Here is a 21,739-nt window from a genome sequence, read left to right on the forward strand (position 1 = left end):
ATGATTAAGCCAACCAGCCAGATATGTTTTTTGGGCTGTGGGCAAGGATTTTAAGCTTAATGCTATCTCAAATTCTCGTCTTAAGGTCATGCACGTCCTGAGCTTAACTACTGATATCGCAGCTTGCGGGTATGCTTTCAATTCAATTGGCGGCCGAGTGAATCAGCGTAACTGGCAGTCCGAACTGAACATGGATAGCGGACTTTAGTAGCTTTCTACTAAAATCCACTATATCCTTTCTGTCACAATACCTCGATCAATATATCTCTTTGCAAAATATGGTATGGCTGCTCCATTATTATTATTGCTTGTGCTGGATTTCTATGACCCTCCTTCGAAACCTTGTAGTTCTCAGTTGGTTAAAACAAATCTAAAACAAATTGTTCATTGAAGAGCACAATTCCGGTAGACTGTTCTTTAACTAAACTTTCATTTCCATTCCATCCAAATTTCAAATTTAAATCCTCATAGTGCAACTCTATCCACCTATTGTCATATTACAGGAAACAAATTGAAAGAAACTCAAAGGGAATGACTTGAAGATAACATTCCCGCTGAGACACTTCTTATTTGCTGTTAACATACACTTATCTACAGAAAACATGTTACAAGATATGAACAAATGTAAGCAAACAGTTTTTGAACTCATTCAAATTTGTAATATGAAGTGGATGTTTGCCGCCTTTAAAGTGCTTCTGGGCAGATAGTGTAGTGCTAGATAATTTAGAAACCCTTGCCGAGTACTCGTCTAGAACCCTTGGGGATAGTAAACCCGACCCGTGACTTTTTCATAGTGTTTACATAAACATTAAACAATGGGTGATAACACCAGGACATCGCATGAACACAATGATATGATAATTTAGTCGAAAGAGAAAGTTAGTTTTTCAGAGCTTTACCTGCTTTCATTACGCAATTTAGCGCCACTTGAAGACGAATATTTTATTCAAATAAGTTGGTAGTTTTTGGGCACGTAGAAATTTATAGAAGTATGTAGATACTGTTAGAGAAAATTAGAATTGTCCAAACCGTGGACTGTTTACTAAAAACGGGCATTTTTACTAACATGCAGGCGACCTTTATATGTTGTGTGACATTTACAAAACTAATCAATAAAGACACTTTATTTGTACATTCAGGGGAATTCGATTTGGTTCAAACACTTCCATAAAAACGGGACCACATATAAATAACAAACACTAATTCAGTTTTAATTGAAAAAGTATTCTCGCACCTGCTTCGAATCCTTAACTAATAATCCTGGATTAACTCACTTTATCTGAAAAATGAGACGCCTAAATCATGGGTTCAAGGCAGTCGAGATACAATGACTAAACCCTCATCCTCAACGAATGAGTGCTCTTTGCAACAAGTGCACAGAATCCCATGCAAACATTTCCATTGGACCATCTCCATTTCCTCTGTTTGTTCAAAAGCAAAAAATCAGCCCTGCCAAGGAAAAACTTATAGTAAACATAATTCTTGCCCACGAACCCATCACAAAAGCCGGAATATGCATACTTAAAAACCCTCGTAAAAGCAGGAAAATGCAAAAATGTACACACAGTGTACGTGCCACAGGAATTGTCGATTCATCCTTGTCCTTGTATTCCTCGTCCTTCAGAAGACGAATTCGACAGCATCGTTTCACAGGCAAGTAATTCGATCCGCTGAATTCAAACTCACGCACTTCGTTGAGTATTAAACAGACGGCTAGGCGCACGTTTGCTATGATTTCTCCATGAGCATAAATGCAGCAGGTTTCCTCCGTTCCTATAGTCATCCTTATGGGCGATATCCTTTATGCAAACATGCATATAAATTTCAAATATTCGTCCAAGGGGAAAGGATGTAATCACGCTTAGTAGACTGAAAATTTCACACTTTTCCATCGTTTGCCAAGCAAATTAGTCAAAGTGTGGAAAAAGTGTCAGGCACCGAGGGCAGCAAACATATCACCCCGTGAGGGCACTTCGGAAGACGGTATCGAGGGAAAACGTTACGGCTAATTGAGCACCCTTCTCGCAACGGCGGAAAGCGCTTTTCCTGTTTAATGGGAACACTCAAGAGATCCGGCAACCGTTTAGGGGGACAAAAACCATCGAGGTTTCGGGCTCACCCAAAGGAAAATGAGCAACACTTTGTATACAATTATGCTCTATTATGTAACTGATGAATGATATCGAATTACAAATCGACGTAATCGCATTACAGCTTGATTTTTCCGATTAAAGTTAATTGAGATACACGCGTGTATGCATAAGGAGAATGGAGTGGGAAGGGGTTATAATTGTGGAATAAGAATTGCTTTGCAGCTCTATTTTTTGGGAAGTGGCGATTACTGGCTTCCCCTCAAAATATTTGATATTTTCGTTCCATTTCTTGATAAGAAGAAAATGGATGGAAATAGCTTGGAACCATTCATTTCAATATCGCAATTTGATAGCGTTCAGAATAATGAGCAAAGTGCAACCCTTCTTATGGTACGTCCTTATTCTAAAATTCAAATGACTAAGTCCTGAAACACAATTAAACCCCGGTACAATTCAATTATACCTAAATACTTACTTTTTAACTTTTCGAGCGGTTCATGTGGCGGCACAATCCCATGATGATGATGATGGTGATGATGATGATTGCTAATGTCATGTGTACTATGGTGCAAGTGATTCAATCCGCTGCCGCCCGTTACGACCGGCATGAGTCCTGTAATGGTGGGTGAAACACTTGTCGCGACCGTATCATGAAGATTGTGATGATTGTGTAAATGTTCACCGTTCCCATTTGTACTGGCACTACCATTTCCACCTCCGGAACTTCCACCACCACCTCCACCTCCACCGCCTCCGCCGCCACCTCCTCCATTAACTAAATCCTGTAAACAGAGGCCGGTCGAATCCGACATGCTCTCTAATCCACCACGTTCCATATTTATGTATGATGGAAATATGGTTGAGAAATTTTGTTGTTTTGTTTGGAATTTTGTCGAAACGACGTCTTTGAAATGCTGCAGGAACGTCGTTTTGAGGCGGTTATTTTAAACTTTTCACCAGCAAAAAATTTGTTGTTTGTATGTATCTGGAAAAAAAGGAAGAGAAGATTAAGTTATTTTATGTGTGCAGAAAGGAATATGTATATGTTCCTTAGACGTGTAATATGTATTCTAGACCATTGCAGCAAAAAGGGACTGGAAAGTACAGGAAATTCCAATAGGGACATTGTTTAAGAAGTGACTTTCAGCCAAATCTTTAAATTGGGTCAATCTGCTTATGATAGTCAGGGAACGCATAATCTGACTGCACTAATAAGATCGGGAATTTTCTTCTTCCTCTAATAAACCTCAAAAAGAGTGTAATGAATCTAAAGGAATGGGATCATCAAAAGACCATCCTGAGTGGCCGAAGACGACCTAGAGAGAAGAGTTATCCCAGAAACCTAAAAAAATTGGCGAAATTGACTGTGAAGGTCCGCCCGCAAAGACTAAAGCTCCATCAAAGCACTTGGTTGACACGTTCTTGCACGCCTCTGTGCTAGCCAGGCACGGGAAGGGGGGTGGGAGGGTCATTTGTTCACTTTGATCCCTCACGTGCCATTAGTACAAAGTTAATGTTTCTATACCGATGCGTGGGTCTGCACCGGATTTAAAAATAGACAATAAACAGAAACTCACAACGGCCAAACGAAAAAAATAAAAAAAAAGAAAGGGCTCTACCGCACAAGCGGAGCCATAAGTCTCCGGACCCGAGTGCGGTGATGAAGAGGGAAACTACATGACTTACGACCCCACGTGTACAGTGGAGAAAAACTAGGCAAACGGTTCATCGGTTTTCGAGAAATTTTGAATACCGGTTAGAAAAACGGGTGAGAAAATCTAGGAATGAATAAAACACTCGTAAAACAGGTTTCACTTTCTCTGCTGTAATTGACTTTTTTGTCTAAATATTATCTTGTCGTTTTCGCCAGATGTTGTGGAGACCTCAAAATTCAAGAAAATGGGGAAAAAATGGATTTTGATCGACCATCTACGTGTATTTCTCCCCTTAAAAGAAGGTCATGAGCTTGCACCAATGGTATTCAATATTTCTCTGGATTATCTATCTTGAAAGATTGTAGTGCATCTAATAAAGTTCAAAATATAAAACTTTGATGTGGCCAGACCGATATTACGTCATTGAGATGTGAATGATGAACCGCACCTGAGATCAAAGAATACGTACGCACACAGAAAGTTAGTTTTACCCATTATACAAGGTCATCATCTTTAACGGCGCAACAACCGGTATTCGATCTAAACCTGCCTTAATAAGAAACCCCAGACATTATGGTTTCTCGCCAAGGTACGCCAAGAATATATCGCTAAAAGCTGTATGGCGTCTTGCCCTATGCAGGGTCTGACATGTCTTCTTTTTCGACTATAGATATTGCCTTTATATCCTTTCCGGTCTGGATCATCCTCACACATACGGATTAAGAGACCCGCCCCCCGCAATCTGATTAACCGGATTTTATCATCATCATCAACGGCGCAACAACCAGTATCCGGTCTAGGCCTACCTTAATAAGGAACTTCAGACATCCCGGTTTTGCGCCGCCCGGTCCACCAATTCGATATCCCTAAAAGCTGTCTGACATCCTGACCCACGCCATCGCTCCATCTTAGGCAGGGTCTGCCTCGTCTTCTTTTTCTTTTTCTACCATAGATATTGCCCTTATAGACTTGCCGGGTGGCATCATCCTCATCCATACGGATTAAGTGACCCGCCCACCGTAACCTATTGAGCCGGATTTTATTGTCCATCCTCATGTAGGGGACCAAAAATTCTTCGGAGGATTCTTTTCTCGAACGCGGCCAAGAGTTCGCAATTTTTCTTGCTAAGAACCTAAGTTTCCGAGGAATACATAAGGACTTGCAAGATCATAGTCTTGTACAGTAAGAGCTTTGACCCTATGATGAGACGTTTCGAGCGGAACAGTCTTTGTAAGCTGAAATAGGCTCTGTTGGCTGCCAACAACCGTGCGCGGATTTCATCATGGTAGCTGTTATCGGTTGTGAGCCGGATTTTAACCACAACCAAAAGGTCGTCGTATCATTCATAAATACCGTAATATAGGCTACGAAAAGGTCCATCCAGTCTTATCAATTTGGTGCGGATACCGAATTCTCTCATGGCTGTGTACAGTTTCCCCTGGCTATGCTATCATAAGTCGATGAAAAGATTGTGGAACTGATGGATATATTCCTACAGTTTTCTGTCGCTTGCTGCAGAGAGAAAATCCGATATGTTTGTGATTTACCTCGGGTTAAACTTCTTTGGTATAAGCCAATGTTCCGGATCTATGGGGCTACCCAGTCTAGCAAGAAAACGGGGAATATACTAGAGATTGATAGATTGTACTCGGCAGCGTGATACCTCTATGATTACTTTACTGCATCATATCTCCCTTTTCATGTAAGGGAAAGATCATGCCTCGTTGTAAGTCACCAGGCATTAATTGTCTATTCCACAGCCTGAGCATCAATTGATGAACGACTTGTTATAGTTGGTCGCCTCCATATTTAACCAGTTCGACTGTAATTCCACAGGTACTTGGTGACTTATAATTCTTAACCTGATGAATTGCAAGGACTATTTCTTCCATGCTTGGTGGGGGCAGTATTTATCCGTCTTCTTCAATAGGCGAAACGCCCGACTCGCCGGTATTCTGGTTGCTGAGCAATTTATCAAAATACTCAACCCATCGTGCCAAGATGCCAGATTTCATCATTTTTCGCCAGAATGAACTTTGAAGTATTTATGACTGCATCATGCTGACTTGTTGGTAAGATGATAACTAACTTTAACTGATTGTGAAGATTATTTGTCTATGCTTTATCTCCAAGAGCTCTGGTTATTGCGGTTATTGCGCATCGATTTCCCCCTTCTAAGTGTTATGCGGGGCTTTGTTGTGGATGACTTCGTGTTTACTCTCACCTGATTGTCAGAGGGGATTCGAGATGATGTTTTTATTAGAGCCCGGAACACCATGTCTACAGAATAGTGGCTCAACATCAACCCTATATTGGGATGGGTTATCGGCTAGTTGTTTGGCAGCTCCCGTCCTTTACTGGAAGCACACGTTCATTGGGAAACATATAAAAGCACTCGGTAGACCGAAGCATTACTCGGTTTCCAAAATGTTAGGATGCTATCGTTCCGCTAAGAAGAGTTGATATGAAGACTTCGGGAGGTTAAGGACTGACATATGTTGTAGCGTCTTCTTCTTTGATGCTACAGCACAACACAAGAGTACCAGTGGAGACACTGCAAAATCGCATGCCATGATCATCGATATCGATCGATATAGAGTCATCGATAGGTGGTAAATCAACCAGTGAAATCGTTGAATGAAACCTATATGTGTATGTGCATTTTGAAAAGAGGTTGCTTCCACTCGAATAGAAAAGGAAATGCACCTCTAAACTGAATCAATTGTAGCAAAAGATCGAAATCGGAAAAAGGCTCAGAGAATTCAAATTGGAAACGAATACTACGAAATCATTGAAGAGAGTAAGGTGAGAACAGTAAAGCCCGCCATTCACGTTTAGTTCGACCTGTAGATTATGCTGGAAGAGCCTCCAATATACCAGCCGCCAGTTGAACTGAATATACCATTCATGAACCCGCAAGCCGCTACATCATTAGTTCAATTTTGGGCTTGGACAGTTTTGAGACGAGAATTTGAGATATTTTTGCATGTAAACATTTATTAAAAATATTCACAGGCGATAAAGATGCCCATAACATTCTCTCTCATAGCCTAAACAAACATGAAATCCTCGCTCGCAGCCTAAACAAACATGTCTGGCCGGTTGGCCGGATCATTTTTCATTCGATCACTGGCCGCCTGAACAGTCAAAACTGACAGACTAACTGCATCCTATACATAGTATGGTCAATCAAATAGCATTTATTTGTTTGCATTACAGATGAATAGAATCTGGGCATAGACTAATTATGGAAAGCACATAGAAATGATGAGGAACTAACAGAGATTTTTAATTTTGAGGTGGAGAATAGAAACCCAGGAATGGAATAAAAATCTTTGACTGGAGAGTTGATACTAATACAGAATTTGAAACCTTAAATTGGCGAAATAACATCTCGATTGTTGTGCTAATGAACTAAGATGAAGAGTAACATTTGGAAGATTATTATGGAACAAGTCCCGTTGTAGCTATTCAAAAATATTGCTGTGAATCAAAGGCGGGCAGAAGACGACCTATACAATAAATGATGAAAGAAAATACAGTGAAATTACTGTGGATAGAAGTATTTTTTGGTTGGTTGAATTAAAGCCATATTCTTTCCAGCGTCATAGGCACTTTCATCCTTCACTTCCTGCAACATTTGTATCCAACTGTCTTCGTTCAGTAACCACGCCCTCAAATTTCTTGCATCTATTAACTTTTCACTGTTAGTGTAGACTGTGTCTTCCATCTTTATCTTGGTTTTTCGATTGAGCACCTTTCCTCAATTAACTTAATTTAAGGGGGTCATCCCGTGTGTCGGATCCGCGGAATGTATTTTTTTTTTACATCAATCTAGATATAGTGTAGAATATATGGGCAAAGTCATTTTTTGATATTCGGAGTCGTTCGGAAATTATAGTGTTAAACACATGATAAGTCACATGCCAGATTTATTTCGATCGACGTAATAAAGCTCGTATTTATCGGTCCGGGCGACATTCGGATAACTTCGCTGGTATAGCAGGTTAATGATCAGTTAAGGTTTTATGGCTAAAAATCGCATTCTACTTTTTAAATGCGTTTTTCTCGAAACTGCATACTGAAAATCGGCTGCCACCATAGCCCAAAATTTATCCAACGAAATTCTTTGAAATTTTCACCACTCGTCGTGATTCATTCAGTAGTTTTTTTTTATTCATTAAAAAAGCCGTGAAAAAACTCCAAAATTTATAAAAAAAAGTTTAACACGGCACCAAAAATTTAGTTTTTAATACTTTTTAATAATCCTAGTTTGCGGACTATACGTTAAAATGCCGTTTACTTTTTTTCTTTAAGATAATTGCAGCGTGGCAGCAGAAAAACACCTTTTTTTGGAGATGGGTGAATAAATTGCTCAGTATTTCAATAATCAACTATGCGATCGGGCTGTCAAAATTACTATGCACGCTCAAGATATCAATAAACCTATGGCGAAAAATTCGTATTTGTATCTTTATCCCGTTCTCCACAACAAATTTCTAAAAAAAGCCAAAAAAAACGGCCTTCACACGAGATGACCCCTTTAATGGAGCATACGAGGAAAACCAGAAATCAGTGGACTCTATAAGGTGCCCTGAGTTTCCAAAAGCCTACATCGGACAAATAGTTGGTCACATTTCACAAAACACTTAAGGGTAGTGGAAGAACCCAAGAAAAATAATAGAAAGGCTACCAAATCCATTGTGTTCAAACACCTGATAGAAGAGGGATGTCGCAATTGAAGGCATATGAAAGCCTATGGATAGGAAGCAACCTGTGAACACCAGATTTAATTTGGATTTTGCGATTAGTGGATTTCCTCTATGTAGATTGATTAAGTAGCGAGCAGGAGATGCTTATATAAAAGTGAAGTATAATAAGGGTGAGGTTTAAGGGAAAGTAAAGTATATAAGTTTTACCTCGCTCTCAGGAAGGGAACAAGTTGTCTTTAAAGTAGCAGCCCTTCAGGCTTAGGTCTGGAAATTGTCAGGAAATTAATAAAATGTATAGCTTCTGGTGGGCAATACTTCGGGCATCTTCCATCAAACGTAGACGTAATTCGGTAGGGACCAACCTCCGCGTAGCAGAATGACTAGCAAATGGCATGGGAAATGTCATTCGGATTTTTTTTGTCAAGTGGTGTAAGTGAGAAGTAAGATGTTGGAAATATCAACTCGACATTATAAATATTCAAGCGAATATGTGCCATTATGGACGATAAGGAGTTTTGAAAGATCTCTAATTTACTTTCCGAAAAATTTTGATACTTAGATATGCGCATTATAGTTCCAGCTATAAAAACGTGTAGGGTCTCCTTGTTTCTAAACGGCACAACAAACTTTTAACGTGTTTTTCTCGAAACCTCATGGCCAATGTTCACAAGTGTACCAAATCACGGAAAAATATATTTTTCTCGAAATTGAGGCTCATGTAATAGCTGTTGCTCAAAATTAACAGAAATATTTCGGTATTTTGGTATACGATTATTTTTGGCTGGATTTTACGAAGAGCATAGTTTATTTTTCCACTAGCAGTGGTGCAGTGCTGGCCGTTATTTTGTTTTGTTTTTTTCTTAAATATTTTTTGACCATTAGAATTTCCGCCTTAATGAATAAGCAGTCAAAATTGATATATTGTATCTTTTTTTTTTAATGATAATTTAAAAAACACTCATCAATAGCGATTTAACAATAGCTTGCCTCTTTAAATCACTTTTGTTGCAAAAGATACAACGTTGAAAGAGCAATGTTCACCTTAGTTTCACTCTCTCCCCAAATTACACAAAAGCGCAGGCACCGCTCCTAAATTCCACTTCAATTCATTGGTTTGAATAATTATTTTACTTTTGAGATTTTGCTGTTATATTACTTCCTCGATTGGATCCTCCAGATATCATAATAATTGGCATTCCTGGGTTATTTATCAGGTAAAAGTTTAGAATATTTCTCATCGATTTCCTAGAACTCAAATGGGCCATGAAAAATTTGATTCGAGGCTGGAATAACATATTTCTTTGGTTCAAGCTTCTTATTGTGGACAATCTTAGATTACACAGTAAAGTTATCCGTTTTATGCTGTTAAACATTCGGTGCTAGGCAATTTTACAAACTATTTAAAGAATAATTATTGCTTTTTGCCAGTGGCTTACGCGTGATTTACAGGAAAATGTACTACAAACATATAAATATTCCAATAAAATAAACACCCAACACAATGGAGTCCTTCCTACTGCGTGAAAGCTACTAATATTGCCTATTTACCAGACCGAATAGACTGCTCATGACAGGGATGCATTTTTTAAAAAATGCGAAAACGAAGAATTTAGAAATTCATTAAACACAAATAAAAAGAAGTCAATCCTTATGGGTATTCTTTCTCTTTAAGATATTATTCAATCTTCCATTAGTTGAGGCGTTATATAATATACTTCTTTCCAACAAAGAGCTTGAAAACCATTTGCGTGCTTTAAAAGGAAGCTTCTTTCAATCCATGTTATACTCACGTTTAAATCCTTTTGTACAGATAAAGTCCCATTGGTTTAAACCTTAAACTTTGTTCAATTCCACCTTATTACAAAAGTTTTAAGTACCTTAACGCAACTATTCCTTCTAAGCACGGTTTTATCTTACTTAACCAACTCAACGTTCACTTTTAACCGCCAGACTGAACGCAACTAACTTGCATTCTATGACCTTATCCTCGACATCAAATTGTCAATTTTTAAATTAAAATGAAATTAAAACTAGTCATAAATTTAATTCCCGATGATACCATAACTTATTCTTGTCGAAGTTTCTAGGAAACATTTGAAACACACATCAAACATGGAATACAGCCTTTCGACATTCATACCGCAATCCTATAAGTCCAAAATAAATTTTCTTATTTTTCTGAAAACAATTCCAAATGAATGATATCTAATTTGCCTTCGCCAGACGCACTGAAATCAGGCTTAAAAGCATCATTGGAACATCTGCTATTGTTGTTATTTGAAGTGGGTACATACTCGCATGACTAACCGAAAATCCGTGTTTAGAAATGTAGTTTGCCCAGAGCTTTGCCTATATTCAGATAAAATATTTTGTTTCAGAAAAAATAAATATCACATTATATGCCTAAGGCTTAGTTCTCCTGTCGTGATAAGTTGAAAGTGAATTTATCTAAATTTTCTTGGTTCTCGGGGTTGTCTTTGCTGTTGTCATATCATCTAAATTATATTGTAATTATTCCTGAGCGTACGTTGCAAATCCTTTTGTTTTCCTAAACTGTTTACAAATTTACCCAGTCTTGTAAGGTATTATAATTTCTTCATTATCGTCGTCACTCTGCCATGGTTTTCCTTATCTTTTTTCGTTCCTTGAATATTCTTCAAGTAATTTTAAATGGAGCTTTATTGGCCAAGAAAAATTATTCAAACAATGGATATTTTGAGTTTTTGGGTATGAAATTTCAATTGGCAGTTACATATATGTATAAAAGGATATGAACTTGCATGGATGTAGATATTTAGATACGCATGTATACACATATCAGGCTACAAATTACTGAACAATGGAGCAAGACATGAATTCTCATCTTTCATTTGAGCAAATTTATCTCTGATGTTTGCTCACTGCTTAAGAAAAGAATGCAATAAATATAGTACATTTGATGCATAAGCGTTTATTGCACCGAACGTTTTATTGGTGATTTTATAGAACGGTTGGAGAAAGATACTGACGCCAACGAGCAAATAGCAACGAGCAAATGTAATTTTGTGGGTTTTTCCGAACGTTACAAGTTATCCTAAAGAAATTATCAGTTGAATGTCATTTTAAACTTTCCATTTGGGACAAACACAATGCGAACAAAGTGGAAATACCTAAATTACGTATTAGAAAGTAAAAAAAATCGCCAAACCCCAAAGGTTTGGATATTCAGAAGCATGAACCATCCATCCAACCAAAGAAATTTTTTTTTGAAATTTGTCGATACTATTGATCCGCCGCTACTGAATTTTGACCCTGTTTAGTCCAAAGAGAACATGTTTCGCATTGAAAGGCTAAGGGGTTAACTTCATAAAAATCTGGATGTGTAAAAATTAACATTGTGGATTAATCTGTAATTATTTAAATCTGGCAACTGTAGAGCGCAATGCTGACCACATTGCCTCCTAGTGTACCGTTACGGTCTTGAATGAAGTGCTCTAACACACTTCAAGGCCCTGATCCAATATGGATTGTTGCGCCAACGATTATTATTATTAACTGTAGAGTAATTTACTTGAACTATTTGACTTCATTTTCGGACGTAATTATTAGTTTCTGTTTATATCCTTTTGTACAGACGAACACAATTTAATTGTCGACGAATGGCGAAAAATCGTTGCATTAATTATATCAATTTTTGTTAACCACATTATCGTAAAGGATTTTTGAAAAACTTGAAGCAGTTATTCAATAAGAACAACTTAAGGATTCGAGGTGGCACAGAAGTATCGAAAAAGCCAGGAGGAAGTGAATCTTCTTCAGAAAGTTGTACTCTTCATAACGGAAAAGGAGTTCAATTAAATCAACCAGTTGACCTGTGTGTCTTTTGATCTCCGGCAAAAGCAGCTTTGTTTTCTCAGCCTACTTGAACCTCCCATTTCTGCACTAATCTTTGCATTTCCAAACAAGTCATGTTTAATCCATTTAGGAAGAATCCACAGCAGGATCAACATTCGTTACATGGTGATAATTTAAAGTAGAGATTTCAACAAAATAATAGAATTTTGTTATAAAAAAGCAGTGTCCAAATCAGAACAAATAGGTGATCCTGGCCTTTTGTTCACTACGTCTAGTCCAGAAATTCATTACTGACCTTTCCGATTTCTATTTCGAAGGCTTGTGTCTGTCACAATTCCCAACTTGCATTATCATTGCCCACAGCTCATTTCTATGTATCTAAAATCTCTAGTAGGGACAAATCGGTCATCAAAACCCTCTGCAACCTTAACAATATCAACGCACCAACCCAGTCAGTTTCAACCCACCCTATAATTTTCCGGGAAGCTTGCACTATTCATCCACTCTCGTACGTCTGCCTGGAATAGTAGGTTCCAGTGCCGGTGGCCCCTTCTAAATGTCTAACCTATCCACTATCACTTTATTTTTCTCTCCAGCATGGCCGTTGGCACCTGATCCGTACGCCAGGGACGTTTTTCATTAGTTACTATCACAGGTCAGAGGGTCCCGATGACACATCAGAATATTGGCACTCAACTTGATGCTTATTGAAAAAGTTGAATTTTCAATTTGGGACAAAATAATGAATTCGGGTCCATTATTGTTCACATATCAGTTCGCCGTCGGCAGAAATAATGCAACCTAAATATGTGTATAAACTCGATTTTCTGCCCATTAAGGCAAATAGGAGGAGTGCGATAACCAATTAAACCAAAAAGCTTGGTTTTTCTGGTGTTTATATATATATCCGACTCTGCTTGCCTTTAAATTCACAACCATTTGGTCAACGTGCAAGAATTGGTGACAACGCAAACAGGTGTCGTCAGTATAGTCAAGGTATTTGAGGAAAAATGGCATGTCCTTCTGGCGAACTCCCCTTTAGACTTCAAATTCTTCCAAAATTTTAAAATTTTACCTGCATGCACCATGTGAAATTTCGCCCCATCATATGTCGCTCAGACAATAGCTCTCTCCGAAATGTCTCGCCTGCGTAAAGCATACACCCCGAACTTACGCTATTGGGAGATTTCTTGAAATCGATCGAGAGCAGAAGGAACACTGAAAAAAAAATTCGCACATTGGTTTTTAATGATCGGAAGGATGTTGGTGTTGGCGGTACAGGAGGATCAAGAGCGGAAACCAGCCTTCTCTCCATCGATCAAACTTTCGTGGTGTTCCTTGATGCATCTCAGGATGATTTATGCTAATGACACGACAAGCCTATTGCATACCAGGTTGAGGTTTAGAAGTAAACCCAAAGTATTCCCTGCTTATTATTAAAAGATACGAAAAGAGGTAAGCATTTTTGACTAGTAACTTACAAATTTCGAAACTTTCTTGCTACACCGAAACCTCCTCGAAAAGGGACATTCCAACGGCCACGAATTTTAGTTATGTCACTTGCCCACCTACAATTAATTTTGAATCGATCTTACAGCTTGTGGAACAATCCCGTCGTCTCCTGAACTTCATTAGGGGTCGTCTAAAAATCTCATGCATCGAGTTGCCTTCGTCCTCTCCCCTCAGAACTGCATAGAGTTTTAATAATTTCCTTTCTGCCAAAATTTCTAATTCCTCTACTTATCATACAATTGCTAAATTTTACTTTCTTTTAACATTTTATATCAAAATTATCGCCTTAATTCCGCCTTAAGGCCATTATTTTTCATACTGCTATATATATTATAAAAAAAAGTATTCATTTACCTTTTATTATTGTTATGCTTTGCATTATTGACTTTATGGGCAATTAGATGAACGGCGTGTAAACATGATCGATTATTATGGTCAGTGAAATTGACAAGTATAGAGAGCTAGTGGTGCAAGTCCATTTTCGTTACAGCAGATTTGCAGAAGTGATCCTGACTTTTGGGCAACTCGTATTGAATTCGCTAATTGATAGAAATGACCAGAAAACATATTAGTATTGGGAAACCCTCGAAAAGTGTTTTGTGTCTGTAAGAACGGACACAATGTGTTTTGGGCTGTCAAGGTCTTTCACGATTTCAAACACAACTTACATAAGCTAAAAGTTTGAAACAAACTATTTTGAAACCTGAAATCTGTACAGCAATACAAGTGTATTCGCGTATGAGAATAGATCGCAATTAAGGTCGGTATTGTTTCGGCGACGGTGTGAATTTGGAATCACCTGGGAAGGGAGAGATTATCTTAATCTCTCTCCCCCACTTTCTCCTATTTTCGTCAGTTCGCAAACTATTCTACCGATTCGTCTCTCTTCTCTTCTCACTCCTGACTGAGTACAGCTAAATTCGCATCTTCTGCAATACCCCAATTTACTCCTCTTCATTGGCAAATTTAACACTAATGTTTGTCCCAATCCAGACAGTCTTCCTATTGTCTTTTTTCTAAAACTAAATAATGCTCTGTATAATTTTTAACAAAAGCCCAGAAGGTTTTCATTTTCTTAGCCAGTGGAAAGACGCTTTCATTATTTTTATACGCAAAAGTGGTGATCATACACTTGCCGAAAATTCCAATCGTCCTGCTACAAAATCTTTGAGAAATATGTCCACGACTGGTTTGACCACCTTATAGCTAAAAAGCAGCAACATTAGTTGATGAAATGTCAATCCACGGTCAACACCCTACTAGACTTCGCCCACTTCGCTGCCAAATGTCAAAATTCTCGGCAGGAAGCGCAAGTTATCTACACGGATTTTTCTGAAACCTTTGACTCTCGTGACTGCAGAGTTTCTTTCAATACATTCATATCATGCGTGGGTGCATTGCTATTTTGATTCTTCATCAACGGCCTTTTCATCCCCAACTTCTCCAACAAACTGTGTGTTCTTTCGGTCGAACTTAGACACTCTAGTTTCCTGATTCTCTATAAATAAGTTGACACTAAATGCGCAAAAAACATGCTACTCTCTCAAATCCTCCCTCACTGTGCTTTCCTACTCTTTTGGCGGCACGCTGGGCTTCGGCAGAAACCGCCTGGATTACAGCAATCGCGTTTCCGGAATGTACCTTTAACTCGGTTCAACCACCCTTAAAACTTTACAATTCCCCCGTTCGCCGCATTCTTGTCTATTGCTCCATGAAATTGCCCCCTTCCCGCAATGGTGATTGTTTTGTCCTAGGAAAAGATCAACGAAATTTCACTCGTTCTATAGATAACCCAGTATGAACCCAGGTACATTTTTTAGAATAGTTTATTCTCAGGGTTCGTCATTACGGATGAAGGCTTAATCGTCGCCAGATCCTTGGATATGAAAATTTGTTTGCTATTTTGTCAACTTCCATCGATTGCGCGTAACATTTGAAAATGCTATGTATCTTTAGAGCACTAGGCTGTCATACGGAAGGTCGCGGTTCAAATCTCACTGGTGGCAGTGGAATTTGCATCGTGATTTGACGTCGGATACCAGTCGACTCAGCTGTGAATGAGTACCTGAGTCAAATCAGGGTAATAATCTCGGGCGAGCGCAATGCTGACCACATTGCCTCCTAGTGTACCGTTACGGTCTTGAATGAAGTGCTCTAACACACTTCAAGGCCCTGATCCAATATGGATTGTTGTGCCAACGATTATTATTATTATTATGTATCTTTTTGCCGAAGGTGGAAGTATAGACCTGTTCATTGTTCGACACTAAACTGAAAATCTCATCTTGGAGGCGTAATTGCTGACCATCTTCACCCTGGTTGTGGTGTGGTTTTCCGAAACTGTACGGATGACTAGTCATACACCGCTGTCCAGCAGATAAACATACCTGTTTGTTACCACACTTAACATTGCGGTTTGTTCCAGCGTGAGATAGGTGGTGGACGTTGGTAAAGCAATTTTTCGGAATGAGTGAGTGCAGCTGGCTCATAGAACCTGAAATTGCTTTATTTGAAGACATCTCTCCCTATTCTAGCATTTTGAGCTCTTTATCCACGGACTAAGATTCTGCAAGCTTTGTGTAATCAATCAATAATTTCAACTCCTCAACGTGCTATAATGAATCCGCAACATCGTTCTCACAACCGGATACGTGCTGGATATCGGTGATGAACTGACCGATATGATCTAGATGATGAAATTGGCGTAAAGGACAACCGCTCTCTTTGGGGAAGGTGTGAATATCAAAGAAGGTCAACTCGCTTTCTGCAAGCATCTGATGAAGGAATTCGATCTTCAGACACATAGTCACCAACTTCTATCGCAGGTAGCGTATTTAATTTCCACCGGGCCAAGCTTCCTTGCAAAGGAATCCAATGGCTCCCAGCTGTATTTGGTCCATTGTTGGAGGACTGCTCTAATTACGAAATTTGATGCATCGCTGAAGGCGCGTCGAAGTTTTGATGCGCAAATAGCGTTGCCTGTTTCAGCACTTTTTAATAGCTTTTAACGCAGACGTCTAAACTTCTCAAAGCCTCCTTACTGAATTGCTGGGAAGTTTGCGCTATATTCCGTGGGGTGAATGTCATAAAATAGGCCCTCATATATGAATGTCACTGTAAAAGCAGTTTTTTGTCATATCTTCTCCAGTTATTAGGACCTTGTTAAGTGCCTTTATTCGGAAAATGTTTTTTTCAGTAGAGTGTTTGCGCGAAATCATGGATGTCTTGAACTGGGTACGCCAGTCCGGCTATTCGGTTGGGAATAATCTACGCACGGTCTCCATTTGTTATTTGTTCTCAGCACCATATATAAGGGTGCAGCACAATCAATATTTGAGATGGATCATGGTATGGAATTCATTTTCGCGATATTCAGTTTGTCCAAAGCTAAACATGTGGGTTTTAAAGTAACTAGTAGTCCGGGCATTGTGATTATATGATGCTTAGCTTGGTGACACGCCATTCTTTCAGTTCCGACCGAGGAATTTTTTTCCTGAAACTTCAGAAAGGTGTCGTGATACCGAGATCGTTCAGTAATTCTACTGATGGTCGTTATTGTACATTCTGCCAACTATTGACTTTTTCTACCAGATACGTTTCCTTGAAGTAATTATGACCGCCACAAAGCTATTTTAAAGATGCACGACCTCATCTCAAAAAGAGAAGACCCCGGAGAATAAGAGGCTCATAATCAGACTGCCTTAAGTTCACAATCTTAGCTTCCTTTTCTATTTTTCTCATTGAATACTACGTACCTAATTGGACGGCAAGAGGAATATCCATTTTGGTGATAATGCTCTTCTTATAGGCAGAATGTGATTTACAACACTCTTCTTAGCAGCGTGCAACATATCTGGACTTTCAGTGTTTCAAGACTATAGGTTGTATCGTATGATCCGCTGTAAGCACCAACGTTTGTTATTATTAGAAAGCTTAGAAGGTTGTGCCTCAAATGGATCAGGAGCTGCAGAAATTATGAGATGAGGATGCAGTTTGTCGTTAATAACCCTTCCCTCTAAGTAGCGATTAGTGCCATTTCACGCACGCGGTCAGGTAGGTATTATGATTAACTTTTTTACATTTGGTTCTACAAATGTCGATATTTAACAGGACATAGGTTAGGTGTCTTGCGAAGTAATTCCCTTTTCACGTAATTTTTGGCAATGACGTCTGGGGGACCGAGGTATCAAGCAACCCAGCTTTGCAAACAAGGCAAGCAAAGCTAGTAATATCGATCAGTACCGATGAGCTGCGGTTAGGTACTAGTGAATCTGAAAATTCCCAACTTTTTGGCGTTTACCCTCGTAGATCCAGATCCAGATCCCATGTTCATTGAATCGGTGCGAGCTCCTTTTCTACAATATATTTAGAAACGTATGTCAACCAAGTGGCGTTTATGGAACTAAAGAAGTATGCACTATCGACTAAAAACGACTGCACTAAATTTGTTGCCAAGAAGTTTGCATACATAATGATTTGTTACTATTAATTACAATCATAACTACACAACTTCTGTGTCTATTTACGAGTCTCAAACACCGTTGCTTAAAGCTTGAACAAATTCTCAGACTTCCACTAAAATTCTCTGTTTATATTCGTTATATTTATTGAAATGCTTGCATTAAATCATTCAATGTTGAATTCATATTTCTAACTCGATTAAACATTCTACAATATTATGGAACCATCATAAATTTATTTCCGACTATTGCTAAGAAAGCCAATAACTTTGCGTCTGTCGACAATGAAATAGTTCCCATTATATGAGCAGCCATAAATAAAACTCCCATGAAAATTCCTCAACACTAAAAATATAAAACATGCACCTCCCACAAAATTTTCTTGTAAAATTGGAATGTCTTGACAATAAAATTCAAATAATATTCACTCAGACGCACAAATCAGGGGAAATTTTAAAGATTCCATCGTATCCAAAACAGAGGATTATTCGTACGCCGACTTTGGATAACCAGATACAGATACATTCGCCATTCATTCAATTTTACTTTGAGTGGCAAATAACTGAGAAAACGGTAGCCAATTTGCCTTCGTATCATCTCACTTGTAAGCCAAGCGATTAAAATATTACATCGAAGAGATCAAATGAGGATCAACAAGGATTTGAGATGTATTTGCCGAATATATCCTCCACATACTTTAGGTTCTGGGGCTCATTGAGAAGTCCAAGTATTGGGGAGGAATTATTATGGATATCATATGTGGTGGCGGAGGTAGTCTCGATGAGCCTCTTGGAGTTTGAATTGTGGAAAGATATCGGAGAAAAATGATAAAATTATATTGTTTTCCATCCATGGAAGTTTTGAGGAAGAAATAAATTTTGAGCAGCAATTCTGAAAATTGGATAACTTGGATGAGTTGTTCAGTCGAAATATTGGAAGATACTAAATCAACTCTAATAAACGGAATGAAAAGATAATTGCTGAAACTAGTTCCAGCAATCAATAAATATATTTCAGTTACAGATTTTCAACAAACACATGCAACGAACCCTCAACCAGTGAAAGAACCAACCCATATGGTATCCATAAGAAATGATGCTTATCAAAATGGCTACGACACGCCTGACTAACTAATGGTTGCAAGTCAGACCGTTTTTTGCCAGCCTATGTGTATCGGCCAATAAATACATACTAAACCGATTCACAAACACAAATTCGTATTCCTGTACATCGTTCGAGTATCTGTAGCGATTATTAATGATAATCGCTTTAATAAAAGCTCATCTGTTGATCATTTGAGGAGATTAAAGAGAAAATCTTTCAAATCCCCCATTCTAATCCATTGGTATGTAGTTTTGATTTGTGGAGGGATATGTGAGTATATGGACTTCGTATGTGTATATAATTTGAGATTTTGGTGGAGATGAATGAAAATGTTTTGTGGAAAATTAAAGAATACGAAAAATGGGGATAATTTCGTGCACTTTATTCCGAGCTATAAGAGGCGTACGACAGCTATCAGAATTTCACACCAATAGACTCAAAATGCCATCCTGCAGCAGCTAGCGCTATAGTTATTTGACTACCCGTGGATAGTATAGTGAAAATACGAGTATTGTGCGAAATTTTAAACAGTGACAGTGAATTCTGACGACTTAATACTGCAAGAACCCAATGAATAAAAGTGAGCAGATATTAATGAAGTGCCTACAATTTTGATGATACTGGCTGAAATACTGAGGAGTACTCCTCTGAAAAAGCATGAAAAGGAAAACTAGAGCAGAGGTTGATGGAACCCGGGCAGATGAGGACAAAATAGGTAGAGGCTGCCATCCTAGCGATCTTTTCTTCATTCTTTAGCTTCATTGTAGAGGCCACTAGAAAGCAGTCGCTTGTGAAACTAAAAATTCTCAAGAAAAGCAATCTTCTGCTGTTTATTAATGAACGAAGAGATACGAAACCCTAATCTCCAGAACAAGATAGGCGAGTGAGGAAGAAATGTTTACATCATTAGGAAAATAAGACCTGCAGCCGATCAATCTGAGAAGATCAATATTGTTTACAATATTTTCAAGACTTTCATATACCGTTTTAGGACTCCATGCTGGACGGTATTTTTAATGATCAACCAGAATCGCCTATTGTCAGGGCGGAACTACACCCAATATCTCGAAAATTACCGATTCCTAGCACTGAGGAGGGGAGCAACTGGCTTCCGAAAAATCGATATCTACAATTAAATATCCTTGGGTTGTCCGTATATATAAAACAATCCGGTCGTTTTACTCACACGGTGAGGGCAACCAACAAGTTCGACATGAAAAAACCACGTACCAATTGTTGACCATTGAAGTCCCTGTTGCAACGCCCTCGCATCCCACTGTGCTACAACTCTTCTAGACATACGGAATTTGCGTATTATATCCGAGGAACGTAATTTTATCGGGATGGGACGCAAAAAACAAGACCCCCCCCCAAAAAAAAGACCATCAAATCAAAAGGTAGGAAAAAATATCGCTTCTAACACTGCAAAGACGAACTCGTCGCATCCTGAAATACGCGATCGAAACCAGGCTAAAACGCAAAAGACGAAAATGCAAAGTCGTGCTATTATTTAAATTAGGATGAGGAATGTATTCAGAGCAAATGAATTAAATTATTTAAAAAAGTAAATTACAAATGGCATTCTACATCGTCGATATAGGAGCCGAAAAAGAGGTGGTTAATGCCCACGGCAAGCGGCTATTGCTTTGAGTATCAAAACAGATTTATATCTGCTGCACGGATTCCCATGCATAGATGCATAGACCACTATGGATAGAAACATAGCGTCGCCCGTTGGTTTCTTCACTTTCCGGGAAACCTAGAGTCTCCTTCTACTGTTCCGCGCCATGTAATTCTAGAGTGGCCCACTCACTGGGTATTCTGGGACAGCTGAATAAAATGCATGGCATACCCCACAATGAGGTTTCCACGCTTTTACAATGTGTGACCTATCTATTGTCCAATTGATCAAAACTTATGCCCATTAAAGCATATAGGAAGAGTTCTGACCATCTTCTTCGTTCGAAATTGTGTCAGACCAGATTACCTCGACGACACGTTTCAAAAAAGCGTTGAGTAATAATCGAGGTCTCTTTTCATCTGTTAATCCCACATGACAACACAGAAAGAACGTTAACATGCAGATTTCGAATAAAACAGCGAAGGCGGATATAGCGTTGTTAGCCAAGCCGCCGTTCGCAGAAACGACATGTCCAAAATATTCAACTTTATCACCACCTTCGATGTTGGCCAAATTCCTTGAATCAGTGAGAGAGCAAACAGATACCAGCGTAGTCGAAGCGTTTGAGAAAAGATTTCATGGTCCATTGGACCCCTCCATGAGCAGAAATAATACCGATTACAGGATTCAAACATGGTGAACTCTACTTTGTACCTCGAATTTCTTTTTGATATTTTACCTTATAAAA

General features: G+C 38.7%; 1 protein-coding gene across 3 annotated transcripts in view; it reads right to left on the minus strand.

Annotated features, from left to right (window-relative positions):
* LOC119659766 (pituitary homeobox homolog Ptx1) overlaps positions 1–21,739 on the minus strand; it is a 146,149-nt gene that overhangs the window by 90,194 nt on the left and 34,216 nt on the right. For all 3 annotated transcript variants that reach the window (XM_038068038.1, XM_038068046.1, XM_038068030.1), the window contains exon 2: positions 2,569–3,078. In XM_038068038.1, coding sequence (XP_037923966.1) covers positions 2,569–2,929 — 361 coding nt within the window. In that variant the 5' untranslated portion in view covers positions 2,930–3,078. The remainder of the gene's footprint in view (positions 1–2,568; positions 3,079–21,739) is intronic.

Source organism: Hermetia illucens, chromosome 1, assembly GCF_905115235.1.
Source record: "Hermetia illucens chromosome 1, iHerIll2.2.curated.20191125, whole genome shotgun sequence".
NCBI classification, from domain to species: Eukaryota; Metazoa; Arthropoda; class Insecta; order Diptera; family Stratiomyidae; genus Hermetia; species Hermetia illucens.